Source organism: Falco rusticolus, chromosome 4 (genome assembly GCF_015220075.1).
Source record: "Falco rusticolus isolate bFalRus1 chromosome 4, bFalRus1.pri, whole genome shotgun sequence".
NCBI lineage: Eukaryota > Metazoa > Chordata > Aves > Falconiformes > Falconidae > Falco > Falco rusticolus.
This window is the reverse complement of record NC_051190.1, coordinates 73,444,473-73,463,472: the sequence shown is the minus strand read 5'-3', so window position 1 is coordinate 73,463,472 and position 19,000 is coordinate 73,444,473. Positions and strand designations below refer to the sequence as shown.

At 36.2% G+C, this 19,000-nt stretch overlaps 1 protein-coding gene across 1 annotated transcript in view; it reads right to left on the bottom strand.

Moving 5' to 3' along the window:
* The window catches only part of MINDY3 (MINDY lysine 48 deubiquitinase 3), a 55,784-nt gene that overhangs the window by 15,909 nt on the left and 20,875 nt on the right, over positions 1-19,000 (bottom strand). Inside the window, exons 9-10 of the mRNA XM_037383434.1 lie at positions 16,390-16,460; positions 15,469-15,549 (exon numbers count right to left, since the gene is read on the bottom strand). Coding sequence (XP_037239331.1) covers positions 15,469-15,549; positions 16,390-16,460 — 152 coding nt within the window. The remainder of the gene's footprint in view (positions 1-15,468; positions 15,550-16,389; positions 16,461-19,000) is intronic.

Below are 19,000 nucleotides of genomic sequence, written 5' to 3'. Positions count from 1 at the left end.
CAAACCGGATGGTGCTCTAAAATAAGCATGTGAAGCTTCAGTTCCTCCTGTGGCTGTAATCCATTTGCAACGAATCTCCAGATCCATGAGAGACACATCCAATATCAGTACCCCAGAGGACAGAGACACACAGAGGTTTCTTCTTCAAATGGTGAAGGGACCCTGCTACCAAAGGCAGAACTAATGAAGTGCTCTTTACAGCCTGAGAAATAAAACCCCACTTAACCGAGGGAGAACAGACTGAATGCACCTTTATTTGGAGGCAAAGAGCAGAAGTGCCATACATATCACCAGATATACAAATGAGGTTGTGTGTCCTAAAGGTGTCAGATACCATTTTACTTGCAGAGACTGACTGGCTAGAAAGTGAACCAAAGAATAAAATTTAACATAGACTGGTATCGGTTCACAAGTAGGAAAGCCATTATCAATACAAAAGTAAAAATAGGTTCGAAGTCTTGCAGTGATATAAAACGTAGTTGTAGATTCTCACTGAGTTTGAAAAGACTGAACTGAACCTGGACATTGCTTGAAATTAAGTAACAGTTTTCTAGCTTTCTGTAGGTCTTCCTAGGAGCTAGTTATCAAATCAAGGAAAGAGGGAGTCCTTAAGATCTGAAATGTGAGGCTGTTATTACTGTCATACAAAGAACTGAAGAGGTATGGGGAAAGGCCATAGATCTTGTTTCCTCCTAGGCACCGTTGAATAGATGTTGAGAGTGCTGAGGTATGCAGTTACTGTTCCTAAAAATACTCACCAACATAGCATCTACTGTCAATTTAGGCAGACTATTGTGAAGGGTCCTAGAAAAGGGACAGAGCTGGAGAATTATGCTGTGGCAACAAATCAAATCCTAGAGCCCTTACCTGTAAAGTCCATACTAAAGCATTTGATGTTATTTGATATAAACGTAGTTTGAAAGACTACCAGTCTGGCTCTGAACAGAGAGATGGCTAATGAAGACTAACTAGTTCAAGGCTCCCATTTGTGTTCAGGGACACTAGGTGCGCCAATAGTTTGGAAGGGCCACTGCCCACAGGTGTTGCAGCAATGGAAGTATCCTCCTCAGACTGTTTACAATGTGCTGGCCGGTGGAATATGAGATTGCTCTGCATCATATTATCTTCTACTGCAGAAGGCATTAAAAAGTGTCAAACAACTGGAAAATACCTACAAAACACTTCGAGTAAAAGATTTTCCTGCTTGAAAGCTGTATACGAAGGAACTGAAGGAAAGGTCCCTGACTTAGCCATCACTACACAAGAGCTCTGCAGCCACAACTGTTTCCACTTCAGAATGGCAGGTGTCAAAGATCATATACTGTATCATCAGCCTTGAAGAGGGGCTTGGTCTATCTGGGATTCAGAAAAAGCCAAAAGAAGATCCTTTCCTTGAATGAGAGCTGGAAAAGACACTAAAGGAAGCATGCCACCCCTAAGCTAGCAGAGTTCTTACCATGGGTCTGAAAGTAAAATACAGGTCTTCTAATTCAGACTGGCAAGAGATGACAGAGTTTATCTGAAAGTGTTCATCAAAGGGTGGAGGTGGTGGTGGTGGAGAAACATTCATGGTAAGCTATGTTTCAACAAGGTGGTTGAAAGGAAGCAAACTGACTCTAGTTGTACTCTGCCTTGTGAGTAAGAGTTGAAAGGATTGGATTTACTTTACAGTATCTGCAGTACCTTGCTGGTACTGCAAACGGAAGAGAGTTCTCAATAGAGCAGAATGAAAAGCTACATATGGACTATTTATTCGAATCCTTTTTCACTTTTACCCATACTACTCAGAAAGGAAGCCTACTTGATCCAAGGGCAAGGTAAGGCTGTGGAGGAAAAGCAAACACAAATCAGAGCAAGAATTAATAACAGAAAAATCTACAGTGAGCACACTGTCAGCCTATCCATCTGGAAAGCAGAGCTTTTAACATGCACTCAACCAAGTTACGGAAACCACAATATACGCTCCATTCCTGTGAGACAGGATGGTTTCATGAGATGGCCAACAAAAAAGCCACAGCATTGCAGTTTTTCAAAAACAAGAGAAACTCAAACTATAGTGAATAAATGTTTAACAGTTGCATTGCCACAAATGTTAGTGTTTTAGTTCAAAACATTACAAGGCGGCAACAATTCACTTGTTCACATGTGAAAAAAAATCCCACACTTCTTCACCATGCTCCCTGCTTTGATGGGCAGATTACAAGAGATTACCGTAAATCAATAAAGATTAGGTATATAGTCTTTTTTTTATTCAGTTACTAGCTTGTTTTGCTCATCATCACAGGACAAAATCTTTGTTTTGAAAACAAATACACATTACTGGAATTATAGACCAGGAGTCAGCAAATTTGAGTTTACTGGAATTTTTATCTAATTAGTAAATTACATATTACTCTCCAGTCACAAGTCTTAATTTGAACAGCTGCCCTTTCATGTTACTTCTGTCTGCCATATTTGGATATTTTATTTTTGAGGACAGAATACAGTGCTATACAACCCCCAAACTTTATTTGTAAAAGGAACCAAACTGGAAGTGGGCAAATTCCATGGTTTATGACTTCCAAAAGCTTCACAATATAAGTCACTCAGGATGAATGGTAGCTTCTATTATCATGCTGCTACTTTTATACTTAAAAAAAGTAGTATCTGTATTAGATACTATTTCTGTATCTAATACTATTTCAGCCTACAGACATGAAATGTCTGCCCTACAACCCATAGTGAGCATTAACATACCAACTGTTTGGTAATTACAAATCATGAGGTGGGAAATGAACAAGTATGACAGGAATACTTGGTAGCAGAGTTGAAAGCCAGTGAAGATGCACTGCAGAAATTAAAATCTTACTAAATACAATTCTCACAGTACGGAAAGCTGTACTCCGTGTTGGAAACCAGCTTCAAGTGTTCAGTTTCCCACTTAAAACATGTAATTCTCTCTTGGGATGATGAAAAACCTTGTGGTTTGCTTCAAACCAGAATGATGAAATGTTTTTGAAAATGAACCAGATTAATTGTTTTATAAACTCAAATATGACAAAAATGTTTCTCAAGGACAATTATTAGCCTGGTTAATTATTTAACAATAATATTTTCAGGCTTTACATGTGAGAAATATGAACTTTACAAAGTAATTAAGAAAATATATTAATAATGCCATGTAATCCACTTACTCTGTACTGCTAAGTAGTATTTTAGGGAATCTTAACATGCACATGTGTTGGTACATGCATGCAGAAAACACTAAATATTCACAAACTTTACACACTTTCACATATTATAAAAATAATGTTTCTTTTCATGTTCATATTTGGTTTTGGTATTTCAGGTAGCTAATTCCAGTAGTAGCAGAACAGAGACAACAGCCTCTAAGAAACACATTATGTTTATTCCTTTAATTAATATAAAACTTGTGATATTTTTCTCCTTAAAGCTGTCTTATACAGTAAAGCCCATCCTCAATTCACACTGATTACATTAGTTTTCTTAACTATGCATAGGCAGTCATGGACTTTGTACTTGTAAAGGATGACATCAGATGCTGTATACAGAGTCACTCGCATGTTCCCAGAGATTCAACAGCTGCCACACGCATTAAGGTTCTGTGGATCAAACAACAGCTAAAACCTCAACTGATGCCAATGAGTTTCCTGACATTTATAAAATTGCCTAAAGTCTCCTGGAAACATATAGAATCTCTACACAAGTTCAGTCTCTCACATCACTTGTTTATTAGGTAGTCAGGGAGTTTTGCAAAAATCTGAGTTTGGCATAAATTTTCAGAACAGCACTACAACAGTTACTATTTTAGAGAATATTTTTATTATTGAAACATATGTTGTCATGCTGGCAGTCTCGTTCAGTGTTTCTAGTTCCCTTCATCTATCTCAGTAGGGTTTGGGAACATGGCAATAAAGCAGGCTGAACACAGAATAATAATAAAATAAGAAGTAATCTTCCACTTCTCAAGGATACACAGTGAGCTGCTCAGAAAGAACATCTGGCCTTCAGACATTTTTTGGGGGGGAAAAAAAAAAATGCAGAGACAAAAAATGGCCACAAAATAATTTTCTTGTTGGTTAGCCTAAGAACACCTCACTTTAAAATCTCTTTAATAGGCATTCAATAACTATATTGAATGCCAGGCCAGGCTGGATGGGGCTTTAAGCAACCTGGTGTAGTGGAAGTTGTTCCTGCTTGTGGCACGAGTATTGGAACTAGATGATCTTTAAGGACCCTTCCAATCCAAACCATTCTATGGTTCTATACTTAAAAATCTCTATTTAATAAGCTCTGTAATACATTTATGACTTCAGGACATATTTCTTTCCAGGAAGAGAAATTCTAAAGGGGAAGAAAGAATGTGAAGAATCAGTCTAGAATAGGTATTTAAAACAGGTGACCACTGATTAACAGCCATTCATAGAGATTCATTTTCTTAAACAGAAGACATGATGGGCATACCTCATACGCTAATCCTGGAACTGTCATTCGGTCAAACAGTGAATATTAGATTTCCAATTTTAAGTCTCACTAAAAATGGGTAAAATAATAGTCCCAATATCATTATCTAGTAACCGATTTCTGCAGCTAGTAGGCTGCAATTAGATGATAAGATAAAATTAAAAGGAAGGTGGCTTGTAAAGAATGGATGGCACAAGCCTGGCATTATCAGTTTAGGATTTCTACCTATTACCCCATATAAGGATACATGGAATATGGGGAGAAGTTGTTCATTCTACTTCCCTATCAGGTCTCTTCATTGTGATATTACAAGCATACTGAATTCCATATTTTGGAAGACAGTGGGTTAGAATTTTTTAAGAGTCCCAAAATCTATGTGGAAATGACTGAATAAAATTTATCCTTTAAAATTCCATTTCTGGAGTGATTTCATGAAGACAACCCCTGACCATGAATATACTATTTGCTGTACTAAATTTGTTTATTTACTGACCCATCTTGGTTTAGAAACTTTGACAATCATGCATATACACTTGTTGAAAAAGCACAGAAACCAAATGCAGCTTTTTTCCCCGTTCATGTGCTGAGGCTGCCTCTTACGACTAGAACAGCATCTTTCACCACTGCTTCATCTCCTGCAGAAATACACAGTAATGCCAAAGCCTGGTGTGAACACTAGACCATACCACTGCATTTATATACTTTCTGGAAAGGAGTATTCTACTGCACAAAGCTAACACCTTGCTATTCCATTCTTCACTTGATGCCTGATTAACTATTAAGAAAGCTAATATTTTCTTACCTAGTTGTTTGCATACTATTCAATGATTTGTAAACTAGCAGGAAATTTAAGTGCACTAAATGTACTGAAGTCAAATTTGGGCTAAGACTTTAGAAGGTCTTTAAGGAACTGAAGAAGTTTATGTCTCTCCCCTCTATCTACTCACAAATACTGAATGGACTACAAATTGATTAGGGTGTAATAATACCTGCTCCACTATCAAGAGTGTTCAAATACAAAAGGATAGCAGTATTATTTTTGAGAAATATGAAAAATATCCAAATACATGCAGAAAGCTAAAGTGAAAAATAATTTTGAACACTAAAAAGCCAAAGTATAAACATCAAAATGAGAAAAGGGCTTTTGAAGCAGAGTTGTATTTTTCAGGCCAAAATCTACTGTGAGCTAACTGTTAATGCATACACAACTTGGAAGCCATCAGACACTGGAAGAATTCTAAGTTATGCTCTATAATATACAGTAGCAATAACCCAACAGCAGGAAGGTGTCTGTAAATCAATTACGCAAAGACATATATATATATAAACAATACCTAATTTCAGAACATTACCGGCAGATTGGAATAGCTGCAAACATAGCATGTGCCAAATGCAGAATCAAGGCAGCAACTGGTAAATGTTAATGCACCAAGTGAGGTCAGTATGCTTTGTGACCAGCAGAAATAAATGAATAAATAATAAAAAAAAGGAAGGTAGCATAAGAACACATTATATTAAAAAAGGTGTGTTTAAAAAAACCTTCAGATCAGTACTCACTAGATAACTGTATCCTATTGCATTGCTATCTGGGCCATAGCATGAACAATACTTTGCTATTTAATATAGTCGAAAACAGAGTAATTGTGGCAGAATTGGTCAGGACTTGTACCTGTAAAGGCCAGCACACCTGACTCGTGGAAGAAGCAAATGATGGGGGAAAAAGGCATCAGCATTTTGTTTGTCACTGATTTGGAATTAGGAATAAATTTTATGCAACACTTCTCTAAATATCAACTTGATTGATATTTAAAAACTGCAATACTATTAAAAAATCTATCAATTTATTCATCATATTTTAACAATAAGCCAGGATGCCTATTCCTCCAAATTTGAAAAACAGAATATCTACCCGTCATGTGGTGACTCAGGCCCAATGTCTTCTCTATTGTATCAAATATAGCTGGACCCAACATTGGTTTCACACCTAAAAGGGATACAGAATGATACAATGATGTTCTCAGCCTTTGTTTCTATGCAGTATGTTGAATTTCAGAATTTGATACAGTGACTTATAAATTATAAAACTGCATTAGCAATGTCTTTGATGCACTTACTATTTGCAAGCCACTCTGAATATACTACCAAAAAAGAAAGAAAAACCTAAAATGTGTTTCTTTAAAAATCAGCCTTTCATTTGATAGGTTAACATACATACAAACTAGATGTTGCTTATATCCTCCTTCCTGAAACAGCAGGCTATAATTCCTTCTAGATACTAATAAGAACTCTTATGGGGTAGGACACAACCCATTATCTTCCAGTCACCAATTTCAGTTTACTTATGAAAGTTATTCATTGTAATATGAGGAAAAGGAAAAAGTAATCCTCAGGATGGCTCTGCCAACAAATGGACAGTAAATGACTCACCGTTTCTATACTGCTTTTTTTCACAGCAGTTGCTTTACACACTCACCACTACAATCTATTCCACTAAATATACAACTAGCAAACTTTCAGAAACAATGTACCATTTAAGTTATAGTCAAAATATTGTTTCATGGAGATGACTGCACATTAGTCTCAAGTATGTACCCATAGCCTACTGCTAATCTTTAAAAAAAAAAAAAAATCACACAGAAGTTTGTTTCTTAACCAACTGAAATGCAAACTCAGCAAAGTTAACAGAGCATACACTTTAAAGCTGAAGTTGGAAAACTGAATAGCTGACTTATTCTAGAATCACTTTTCTTCCTAATTTATTTAAATTAGACTTGAAATTATAAGGTTAATGTGATATTCATGGTAATTACTTAAGCATATTTTCTTTGCACATTTTCCAATTCACAAGTGTGCCTACTATATATTAAATCGAGAGCTTAGCAGTTCATGGGAAATTTCTTCATTTTTCATTTGTGGATGTAAAAAAGGTTCTGTTTGTTGTGCTGGCTTCCTTTCCTTCCTTCTTTCATCCCTCCTTCCTTCCTTCATTTCAAAGTGCATCTCATGCAACAAGTGCTACTGTTTTATTTTGCATTTGTAGATAGAAATTTTGCTGGATCAAAAATCCTACTGAAACTGCTAGAACTACTCCTTGCACCCCTTTTACAGGTTTTCATCTAGGCTCAGAAACAGTTTGCAAAGTCATTCTCTCATCTACTTCAGCACAAAACCGTATCAAAATGTGTAACATTTCAGGAGAAAGAATTCAGTGACACAAAAATTGGTCAACTCACACACAAAAAGTAGTATCATCTAAACAGCCCTACTCTCAACTACTTCATACATAAAAACCTCCCACTCTGAAAGAAAACAGATGGATGAGAAGTCTTTTCACAAAAGGAAATAATTTACTTATTTGCTTAGGGGCATATACAACTACATTTCATGGTCTGTACCAGCCAACGATGAACAATGTCCTTAAATGATCATTGTGAAAGCTGTATATAATGGAATGAATGTTTAAAATTTTCTAAAATGCTAGAGAACATATAGATATGACTAAATGGCAGAAATTAGTCAGAGAATTGGGGTGAACACAGCAAATACAATTATTTTAGGACAGTAAATTTCAAATAATTGGTTAGATTAACATTCAGTCTTATGTTTCTCAGTTTAATGACCTCTACATTACAATTTCTATGTCTTAACTCTAAGAGCAAATAATGCAAAACCTCATGACTGAGTTACCTCTTTATGATCTGAGGAGTAAGTCCTCATAATTGCTACTCATTATTATGGGATGCACAGCACTTCTAGCAAGAGCCACACAAGCATTACAGGACCTTTACATAATTCCTAGATGTTGTCACTTCAGAATTTTTCCCATAAATTATCAAAATGCCTACCAGTGTCCAAAGATTCATTTCTCCATTGTTCAAAGACATCAACTTCTTTACCACGCAACTTCATGAACTGGAAGACCACCAGAATGCTCTGTAATACTTTTCACATGCGATTTCCTCAGAATACATGGGTGTATTATTGTACTCCAGTCTTGATAAAAGTCAATCACGTGATCTTAGATTCCATAGATATGGCTTTCTCTTCCTAGCTCAACATTTTTAGTTACTATATTAGGCTAAAAAAAAATAAAATACAGTCTGTATAGCTGGATCTCCACTTCAAGGTCTCTTTGTAACTGTATGGCAGGGACTGAGATTGCACTCCATCCTTCTAATAATACCTGGAAACCTCCAAAATCCTGAGGAACTAGAGTCCTACCTGACTTTGGAAGATGGAGTGATGAGCCCGTATCACCAACCCTAAAAGCAGAAAATCCAAGCCAGGCACCCTAAAATCCTGAAAACTTTAGTATAGTTTCATAGCTGTTTTTGATTTAGGATGTAATAACCTATGTCGTAATCACAGTGTTTCCAGCCTACCACATTAGAATATGATTTGGCCTCTGTAACATCTGTTACTGGATTTCTTACGTCACAGTGATCTATGGGCCCTAACCTTCTAGCTCTGCAGACCAGCCTCACCTGCTCACCACTGACACATACACCTCAGTCTTCCCACTCAACTTTTCTATTTTTCTTTGCATATCTCTGCTCCTCTTGGAAGTCTGGAGTTCTCCAAAACATTTCGTGGGCCTGAAAGGATGTCAGGGAGATGGCAAAACCAGAATTAGTTCTTTATGTCTTGCATCGGAAAGGGTATACCTGACTTCTTTACAACCTTTTCTTCTTTCCCAAACCTTGGGCAAGACATGAAAAAGAACATGTTCTGTAGAGAGCTGATATAGCCACTTGGAGGAGCTTTGGTTTCTCCACTACACAGTTCTTTTAGTATAGCTGAAGTGCAGACCATCAAAAAATAAGATACAGACAGATAAGATTTTGCTTGCAGCTATCACTGCTGGCTGCTCGTTCCAGCAATGTGGGAAATGGGAAAATAAAAGGAGACAGAAATGTTTCTCCTGACCTAAGCCAAAAATTGTATGATGGCTAAAGTTTCTCATGAAAGCTACCTCTACTTCAAGCAAAAACTACATTCCCAATGAAAAAAAAATTGGAAACAAATACAAGCACTTTGTAAATGCAGTGCTCCAGACCTGTTATCTTTAGAGAAAATAAAGCCTTTGGGTAAATTGGTGTCATTAACTTGTTTCATTACGAACTAATATGCCATCATACACTGTTGCATCACATATAAAGTTTCTTTTACTACAATGAAAAGTTTATAGAGAAATTCTATAAGTTATTTTGATAAATGCTGGTGTGAAAATCACTTACAGGAATGAAAAAAGCCCAAGTTTTCCCACAGAAAACCTCCCAAACAAACAATAAACAAAGAAAGTGCCTAGAGTGCCTGTTCAGAGAGAGAAACACACCTCTATAGCAGGAATAAATTCATCCGCAAGTAGAATTTGAGCAGACCCACAAAAAGCAGAATAAGATTTCACACTTATGCTCTGCAATCTTGCAAGGCTAGAATAGGATAGATAACCTTACAGAAGTATTTTATTTTGAGGTGCTCCCTGCCAATTATGAAACCTCAGAGTTGGCCTTTCTGCCAGGGAACGGATTTGGACAAAGCAACCCTTTGGAACTACTGCATTATTCAGAACAATTTAAATTCACTTAGCAATAGCATTTACACTATGAAACTTAAACCAATTAGTAAAGTAACTTCAGATGTCTTTGGGGGTCGACAGATCCCATAGGAAACATCCTGTTCTAACAATCATTTATAAAGGGGTCCCCCTGCAGAAAGGAGCTCTTAAATTAGCAGCTAATAGAAATATTTGTAGATTCACTGCTGATTTAGCCAGGTCAGAGCTATTAAGAACAGATCAGCATTTGTCTCCCTGCTCTTAATCAGCACACAGAAAATGTAAACCTACTTTAGCCCAGAAATTTATTTCTGCAGTTGCCTCACACATCTATACTGTTTTTATTAGATATCCAGACTGTCCCAACCAGAACCAATTCCACTTACTCATGGAAACTAAAGACTCTGAAACCACGCGCTCTGTAACCATTTCCTGAAGTGGAATTCTTCAAAATCCAGCTTTGATTTCTTCTCTCATAAAGAAAAGACTTTTAAGAAATTGATTACCTGTGTTGACCTGTCACAGGAGCAAAAACGAAAGGAAGGGCACTGATATTTTGCACTACCTTCCTAAAGTAGAAGAATTCCTAAGTTAAAGGATAAGTATAATTTATTTGGATATATGTAGGTTACTTTTGCAGAGACCAGAGTTGTTAACACATACTAGTAATGGTTTGATTTCTACAAACGCATCTCATTTTCTTTCACAGCCACTGACACTCTCTGTTGGTGTTCTGAGATTAAACGCTGTACCCAATAACACACCCCCTTAGCCCAGTTCTGGTAAACACCACTGACCCAAATTCAGGATCTCCTATAGCACTGTCAGTGTTTGCTCAGGTGACCCTCTGTTGAACTTTGATGAAAAAGATTGTTTAGGAAGAGAAGTGAATGCTCTTTATTCTGAGAGACAATACTATCAAGGATGCTGAAGAAAAGCCTTGAGAATATGTAGAACAGGTTACAGTGATCAAAGTTACAAAAATAAAAAAAATGTAATCTGAAACCCTAAGTACAGTTCCAACACAGCAGAACAGGCACATTTTCCTTGAAAAGCAGTAATTTGTAACTTATTCAGATGTCTTGGCCAGGAGTTTCCTCTGCTTATCCGATTCTTCAAGCCTAGAAATACTACAATGCCGTAACTGAAAATGGATAGCCAATTCTGTTGTGGCCTGTGTGCTCCAAGACCTGGGAACAAACTAAGGGCGTATTTTAAAAACTTATACAGCTCTGAAGAGTCCCCATAGACAGTTTCAATCACCTGAAGTCAGTCACCAGACAGACACTCATTCCATGCTGTCTCTTCACTTTCAGTAAGTCTGAATTCAAACTTCAAGACCATGTGAATTTGCATGCCAGCAGACAGTATTTAGAAAGTAGCTATTCACCTGCTGTCATTCTTCCTATGGCTTACACCGACACATTTTCTTGTTATATTTCAGCCCGTTTATATTATTTTATATACTGTCTGACCATGCTCTGACATTCTTAAAAATTCTGAATAGTCTCACCTTGTCATAACTTCCTTATGTTATGGGTATCATAAAAATAACCAAGAACTGACCACACAGCATTTGATCCAAAACATCACAGCTTTATCCCTACATTAAGTGATTTAGAGCTGCCCTACTTCTCACACTCTCTTTTCCCTACAATAAAAAACCAAAACTGAGTGTAACTATAAAGTTGGGATTTTAGAGAACATTGACAATACTGTCTGCCTTAGCACCACCTGCCAGAGCATGCTGGGGTACGTAGTGTCAGATGAAAGCTTCCTTGTTTGTTCTTGTTATTCACTGAAAGGGAGGGGAGGGAAAGGCAGAAATGACGGCTGCTTGGATTTAGTTGCCTATGAAAAACCCATAGTTTTTCAGGGAAAAAATCTACCTTATTGCACTCGCAGAGTCCATGACAACTAGGAGTAACAGCCACCCTTATTCTTTCAGTATACGTTAAATTTGGACTGCTGAGCATTAAGCAACTTTCTGGCCTTATACACACACAGTTCATAATTGAAAGAAAATATGCTGGTACTAATTATGGTTCCCTTCTAACATTTGTCCCCCCTCCCAAGTATTCACAAGTTTTTTCAGCTCTATTATGATACACATAAGTATCAGAGTTCTGAAGAACTATTTTGGTAATACAGATGTTCGTATGCTCTTTCCAACTTCACTACATACTCATCTGCAGAACAAGCTGTAGTGTTTTTGCTCAATACAGTCTCCTATAGAAATTAAAATATGGAAGATGTGAGGTGAAGCTTAATTTCAGAAGATTCTATTTTCTTTTGTCTAGAAAGAACACTTCCACCGGAGTGAGTGATAGCAGATCAAAGCATTGTAATGAGTATACTCATGTTTCCATGTTTTGCATAGATTATCCACTGCATTTCAACTCGTTGTGTCTGCACAGTTGCCTTCAAAATATCTAACTGTAAATAACTGTTTGGCTGGTGACAGGTCAGCTAAGTCCCAGGAAGAAAAACTACTGATATTCTCTTCAATAAAACATGCTTCAACCAAAATTGCTATTTTAAGGAAGAAATTATTTCTTCAGTTATTTCCTTCTACGTCCAACTCCTTGTAGTAAAATGAGGCTAATAGCATTTCCGTACATACCAAATGAGTTTTGACAATCAAGATGTGGAGGTGAAGAACATGCAGACAGAATAAAATTTATAATATTTTAGTAATGGGGAAACTGCTGACCCAGTGGTAGACTTCTGTTAAAATTAGAAACTGACTCAGCTGTCACTGTTTAAGGCTATTTCATGCACCAGCAGTTACAAGAGAAGTTAAGCCCAATTACACACTTTAGTTAATTTTTATATTTTCACTTTAAACTGTAAGTGTGATCTTCAGCCCAAAGATGCTGTGCTGCATTTTGCTCATTCATCACAATCTACCTAAACAGTAGCAAGTTTTAGAATGGCAGCTATGGACAGATTTGTCTATTTTAGAAAGTACAACTCAAAAACATTTCTTAAAGTCACAGCTACAGCAGAATGGTTCACATTTACCGTAATGCAAAAATATTCTGGTAGACAGTAATAGATGTCTGTAGTGTTTAATTCAAAATGTTCTGAGATAGATAAGCAAGGTGGATGGATTTTTCATTCCACATTTAACAAAAGAAGGTTTATTAACTGTACTCTGCATCAAACGTAAAAATCCGAGCGAAGTGCATAAATACTAAAGAACCCCAGCAGCCAACTCTGAGTAGGGTCATATGCATAATTTCAGTAAAAACTTTTGCTTATCAAACCTCCATGGTCAAGAAGAGTCCCCAAGATAGCAATGAAGATTCTGTTCCATTCCCCAATTTCACCATGCTACCTGTTCATCGTGACAGTAGCATAGGAAGATTGCTTTTTTCCTAGGTTTCTAGGCCCAATTACTCAGCTAATGACAAGTGACTACTCTTCTGCTTTGTAAATTGCCTAATGTTCTGTTTAAACATAAAGGTTTAGGCTCCTGTAAATCATATGCATCTTGAAATAATTAAATCTGTATTTGTTTTGGTTCCCGCCCCCCCCCCCCCCCCCCAACTTAATCTGCACTGCTTTTGGCTCCAGAGTCCATTTTCCTCTTTTCATTCTGAAGATTTCTTTCTCATGTAATCGAACTCACCACCAAGTTATATCCTCAGTATCAAGCACCATCTAGGAAACTACACACACTACTTTAACAACTGTATGACTAGACACTAGCAATGAATTCAAGTTTCTTTCTGTAGTTTTTGGCATGTAGCTTCAACTGACAAAATAATGGACTGTTGACACAATTCATATTTCCACCGTGGCTGACATCTCTGCTCCACCTAAAATGCTCACCAACCTTTAGTTTAGGAAAGGGTGAGGTCAGATATGCAAATTCAAGGACTCTCAGAACTTTTACACACCTTCAGCTCCTGCCCTTTTTAATAAAAAAAATGTCTAGGAAATGCTTTGCCAATCCCATGTTGCTTCCTTTTCCTGCTTTTTAATTCCTAAGATATTAATCACAAGCTGCAGCTTTCCATAGCCTAAGTGGGGTTCAGTGAAGAAAGAGGAACCAAGTTGTATTGGAGGCACCAGTGCTGATGCGCGGTTACTTTAAACCCAGCAAATAGCCCTCAACACTCTAAAAGAAACTGCACTAGAAATGGATTTCTACCTGGAAATGGTCACTGTACACACAACAGATAAGAAGGTGTAATAACATTCTGGACAGGTACACTTGATTTGAGTAACAGTGATAATGCCTATTTGCATCAGACTGCTATCTATACAGGGTACTGACTTCAATGGTCTAATTAAAAAAAATTATGGATAAAGTTTCAAAATTGAAATAAAAAAACTACTGGAAAAGACTTTGTGGAGACAGCAAGGCAGAAAAACGTTCACTGGTGGATAAGGACTTTTCCATTATCATGGAATAGGGAAGAAAGAGCACTTATCAGACACAAGGGATTCAGGGAAATTCTAGTATAGCATTTGCAACGGAGTCTGCAAAAAATATTCAATGCACAACACAGGCTAATTAAAAGGATTTTTAAAATTTAAGTTTAAAGGTAAAGAAATACTGCTACACAAACTTCCAATGTATTGTGGGGGTTTGTTCTTATAAGAAGAATCTTAGGTTTTGTGTCTTCTTTTTGAAGATTAGGCCAATTTTTCCTTAAGGAAATTAAGCCACTCAAGAAATTATGCCTTTAACTTAGTCATATGTTCTGGTACTTATTTTCAAGATTTATACCTAAAATATTGATTCATTTATAAGATATTACGTAAAGTTCATTCCTAATAAGTACTAATAAATACACTAGTAAGTACCATCTAGTTTCAATAAATATTTTTAATCAGAAACAAGTATTTCTATAGAAATAAAAGGAAAACTTACAATCTTCAACTAAACAGAAATTCTCTCCTCAGAAAATTTGGTCTAAGATTTTAAACTGAGAACTCCTCTCAAAAGCATTTTATATGTTCCACAGATTACAGTACATATCTAATAGAATAAATAAAAGGAATTATCATAACAGACCTGATATCTATTTTTAATCTAGAACAACAAACCATGGCTGTAGATTAAAAATTGTGGAAGTACTGTCAGGGAGATTAAACTACTAACAGGCACCTACACATAATTATTTCCTTTTTATTTCTCTCTTGCACTAAAAGAAATTTAAGACAGTACTTGTCCCAATTATGGTGTTCTAATGCGTACCCTTCCCCCAGCCCAATAAATCTAGCTAGAACCAACAGACCACTAAAATTTATGAGATACCACAAAAACATGTAAAAAAACTCTGCCTTCAAGGGAAGGCTTAATTAAAAGTTTTGGCGACTACATGTTTACATTAAAGCCACATGAAACTCACATTATAGCAAGATCTGAACTTTGCATCTATGTGGTGTTTTGTTTATCTGTCTGAGGTTACCAAAAATCACATCTAACATACCTTGGCAAAAAAGACTGTGAGGTGTGTTTCACTGCCAAGTATCCAAATGGGAAATTTTGGAGATTTCAAATAGGAGCCAACCTAAAAAGGAACAACAAAATCAAAACAAAGCAAACCCAGAAAACTCATGTAGCTAATGATCAAATTAATGATAATTCAGTTAGTAGAGTCCCAACTGCTCTTAAAACTAATATAAAATGTTCAATAAAACAACAACAGTGTAAAATACTTGGATGATAATTTTGATCATTGATCCGTGTCTGACTTGGGCAAGCAACACAGCTTATGATAATTAACTGAAATAAGACATCAATGAGATTGTGGTATCAACAATAGCCCTTACTTCAACCCTGGAGACAAGCTTCAAACACTGCAAATGAGTATTTCCATGCTTAACAATAGTATAATTGGACACTAAATGAGACAGAACTCCACTTGACTTATTAGCTTGTTTTGGAGGAATCTATTCAGAACTGACATTTATTTAATAAATGAAGGGCCAGTTACAGTTAGTACACCAACATCCTGCACACTACATAATCCTCTTTAACTCTGAGCTAAGTTAAAGAGATTCAGTAAAGACTGAGAAGCAAAGAACAAACAAAAAACCTTTTGAGATTAAGAGCATTAATGTTGCTTCAAAAGTAGTATTTGGAAAGCATAAAATTTCTCAAATAAAAACCTTAAATCAAGAAATTTTATGTCACAGCATCAAATAATGCTTACACAATAAGATGGATTTAACAATTTTATGATATACCTGTCCTAATATAGTATTATATTCATTTTTAATTTGAGCATACTTTAGAAGTTCTATAGTATCTCCAATTGTACACAGTAAAGCTTTTAGTAATAGTGCCAAAGAAGCCCACAACATCTTAATGGAACAAAAAAATTTAAATTATGTAGAAAACTCTTTACCTTACAATACCTTAGAGATTCCATCAATGTCAAAAACCCTACTGTTGCCTGTTTATGTATACCAAGGAGTTCTGTTGAAAACAAAACATAGAATTTATTGAAGAAAAATCTGCAAAGCCTACTTTAATTGGTCAAATAACTACAATTTTAAGAGTCATGCAGTTTTAGCAGCAGTGGCAAATCATCAAGGTATAGTCAAAAAACTACAAAGGTTTAATAATTTCCCACTCTATAAAATAAGAAGGGCCAAATGGATGGTTTTAGAAGTTTACTGTTGACACCCTGTTTTCAAAAGTTGCCATTACTCATTTAGTAAATGAGTACTTGTAACTTACACCAAAATTATTCTCAGAAAAAATTAAGAAAAACAGACATCTTGAAGGAGAACCCCCCCACACATATACATATATATATTATACACACACACCCCCCTCTTAAAATTTTTCTTAAAGAGTTCCCTGGCCATATTTATCTGGTAATTTCACATTCTGAATAATAAAACATAATCTTGCAAATAATAGTTCTGTTAGTAGGAAAGAAAGCATTCACTCTATTTGATTTTTGTAGTGACTGCCAATTACTGCATCATACAGCTCTCCAGCAAACACAGTTGTCAGGAATAGCTGAAATATTTATGTACTACTGATTGGAAGAGCGCTTATAGAGCATTATTTGGAGCTCTCTAATGAAGAATAAGTACTTCAATATTCAAGCTCAGAAACTAGTTATATGGATTTGAAGACGCTCTGGGCTTACATATGCATCTTTTAACAGTGCAAGTACCATATGCTTGGACCAGCTCTGCTAAGTCCCCAAATGCTGCCTAAACAAAGAGGAGCACATACCTGATCCTGCAAATATACATGGGAACATACACCATGATCAATTTAACAAGATCTGTATTTCTTTTTTTCAGAGAACATTGACTTTCATATTTAAAATTTCCCTCTAAAACACTAAGTCTCAACTATACTTTTTAACTTTGATCATTCATGTACAACAGCATAAAACTATGACATCTTTATCCATGGGCTAAAGCCTACAGGACCATAGCAAGTGAAATAAACTTTTAAATTTCAAAGATTTCTGAACTTCCAGAAATGAACTCTGTGTTTCATTGTAACTCACAGCACTAGGCATAGGGGCATGCTCCCTTCACCAACTTCAAGCTCACCACCGTGAATTTTGCAACAGTGCACAACAGTTACTATAGTAATGGTTTAACTTTTTCCGATATTGTTAAGCAAAATAAAACCCAACTCCAAAACCCCAAAAACTTACAAACACTAGCTTGTTCACCATGTTTGTGGCCTTAAGCCTTCCTTAAGAGTTGTCAGCCATACATATTAAAAGGCTCTTTTTGCAGTGCAAAATTATTTGATCTTGAAACTGTACTTTCAAGGATTATCTTCAAACTTGCTTGGAATTAAAACATTTGGGGGTACACTGGTAATATTTTGCTGAAACCATCTTTGAGCAGAGGGCAAGAGAGCTAGTCCAATTAAAAAAACTAGTGAAGATCCTTCAAACTAGGGAATAGATATTGTTCAGAAATAGCGCATTCATATGTGCAATGAGGGGAAATAAATGTAACAGAAGTAAACAATAGCACATTAAAGAAATAATTTTGACACACCACACATTTTAAAAAAATCATTAACAAAAGTCAACGTAAAGTTCAGTTTGCTAAACAAAACCTTCAGATTTAGGAATTGATGCTTACGACAGAACAGCAAAGACATATATAAATAATATTTACTATTCAGAAAAAAATCAGACTTAAGTATTTTGTTCCCCTGACAGACAACTAGATGAGAACTCCGATAACTAGAAAGCTGGGATCCTGGCTAAGACAGTAGCTGCAGACTGTGAATATCCTGAATAACTAATAGGCAAGCTGCATGCATCATTTATCTAAAACCTATTAGGTTAACTTTAGCCTGTAGTCATGGGTCTATCAATACCTCCTTCAGAATTAGTCAACAGAGAAGACAGACGCAAAAGCAAAAATCATTCTCAGATGACTTACGAGGAAACAAAGGGAGACTAGCTGCACTAAATCGTAGTTCATCCTTGTGAATATCCTCATCCCACAGAAAGAAAAAGCAGGCCTGGAAGAGATCTCATAACATCAAAGATCACCGAAGAAAATGAATATGTATGCCTCTTTTCAGAAAGTTAGATTCTCTTTTTTTGAAAATTACTTTTGCAAAGTACTCAAATTTCTAGAAAGGGAGAAAAACGGAGCCTTTAAAAAAAGTCAGGCCCAAACTAATGATGGTTTTAAACTGATGACATTGCTACAAACTGTAGCAGGACGGCACCACCTAGCGACACCGTGAAGCACCACCAATCCTCAGCACAAAGAAAAAGCAACTGCAACATTATCTGTTTTCATATTAAATTGCTACACTTCACGTAAGAATGGCAGTCTTTAAAAAGGAGGAAAAAAATAATCTAATTCCCCATATCTTCGTCCTGTAGATAATTGTGGCAAGAGAAGATACTAGAATAAGGAGAAAGGTTTAAAAGGAAATATATAGGTAGTCAAAAGAAGAGGTATAATTTCATTGGTATTTATAGCAGTGGTGGCCAAGAACAATTCCAGTTA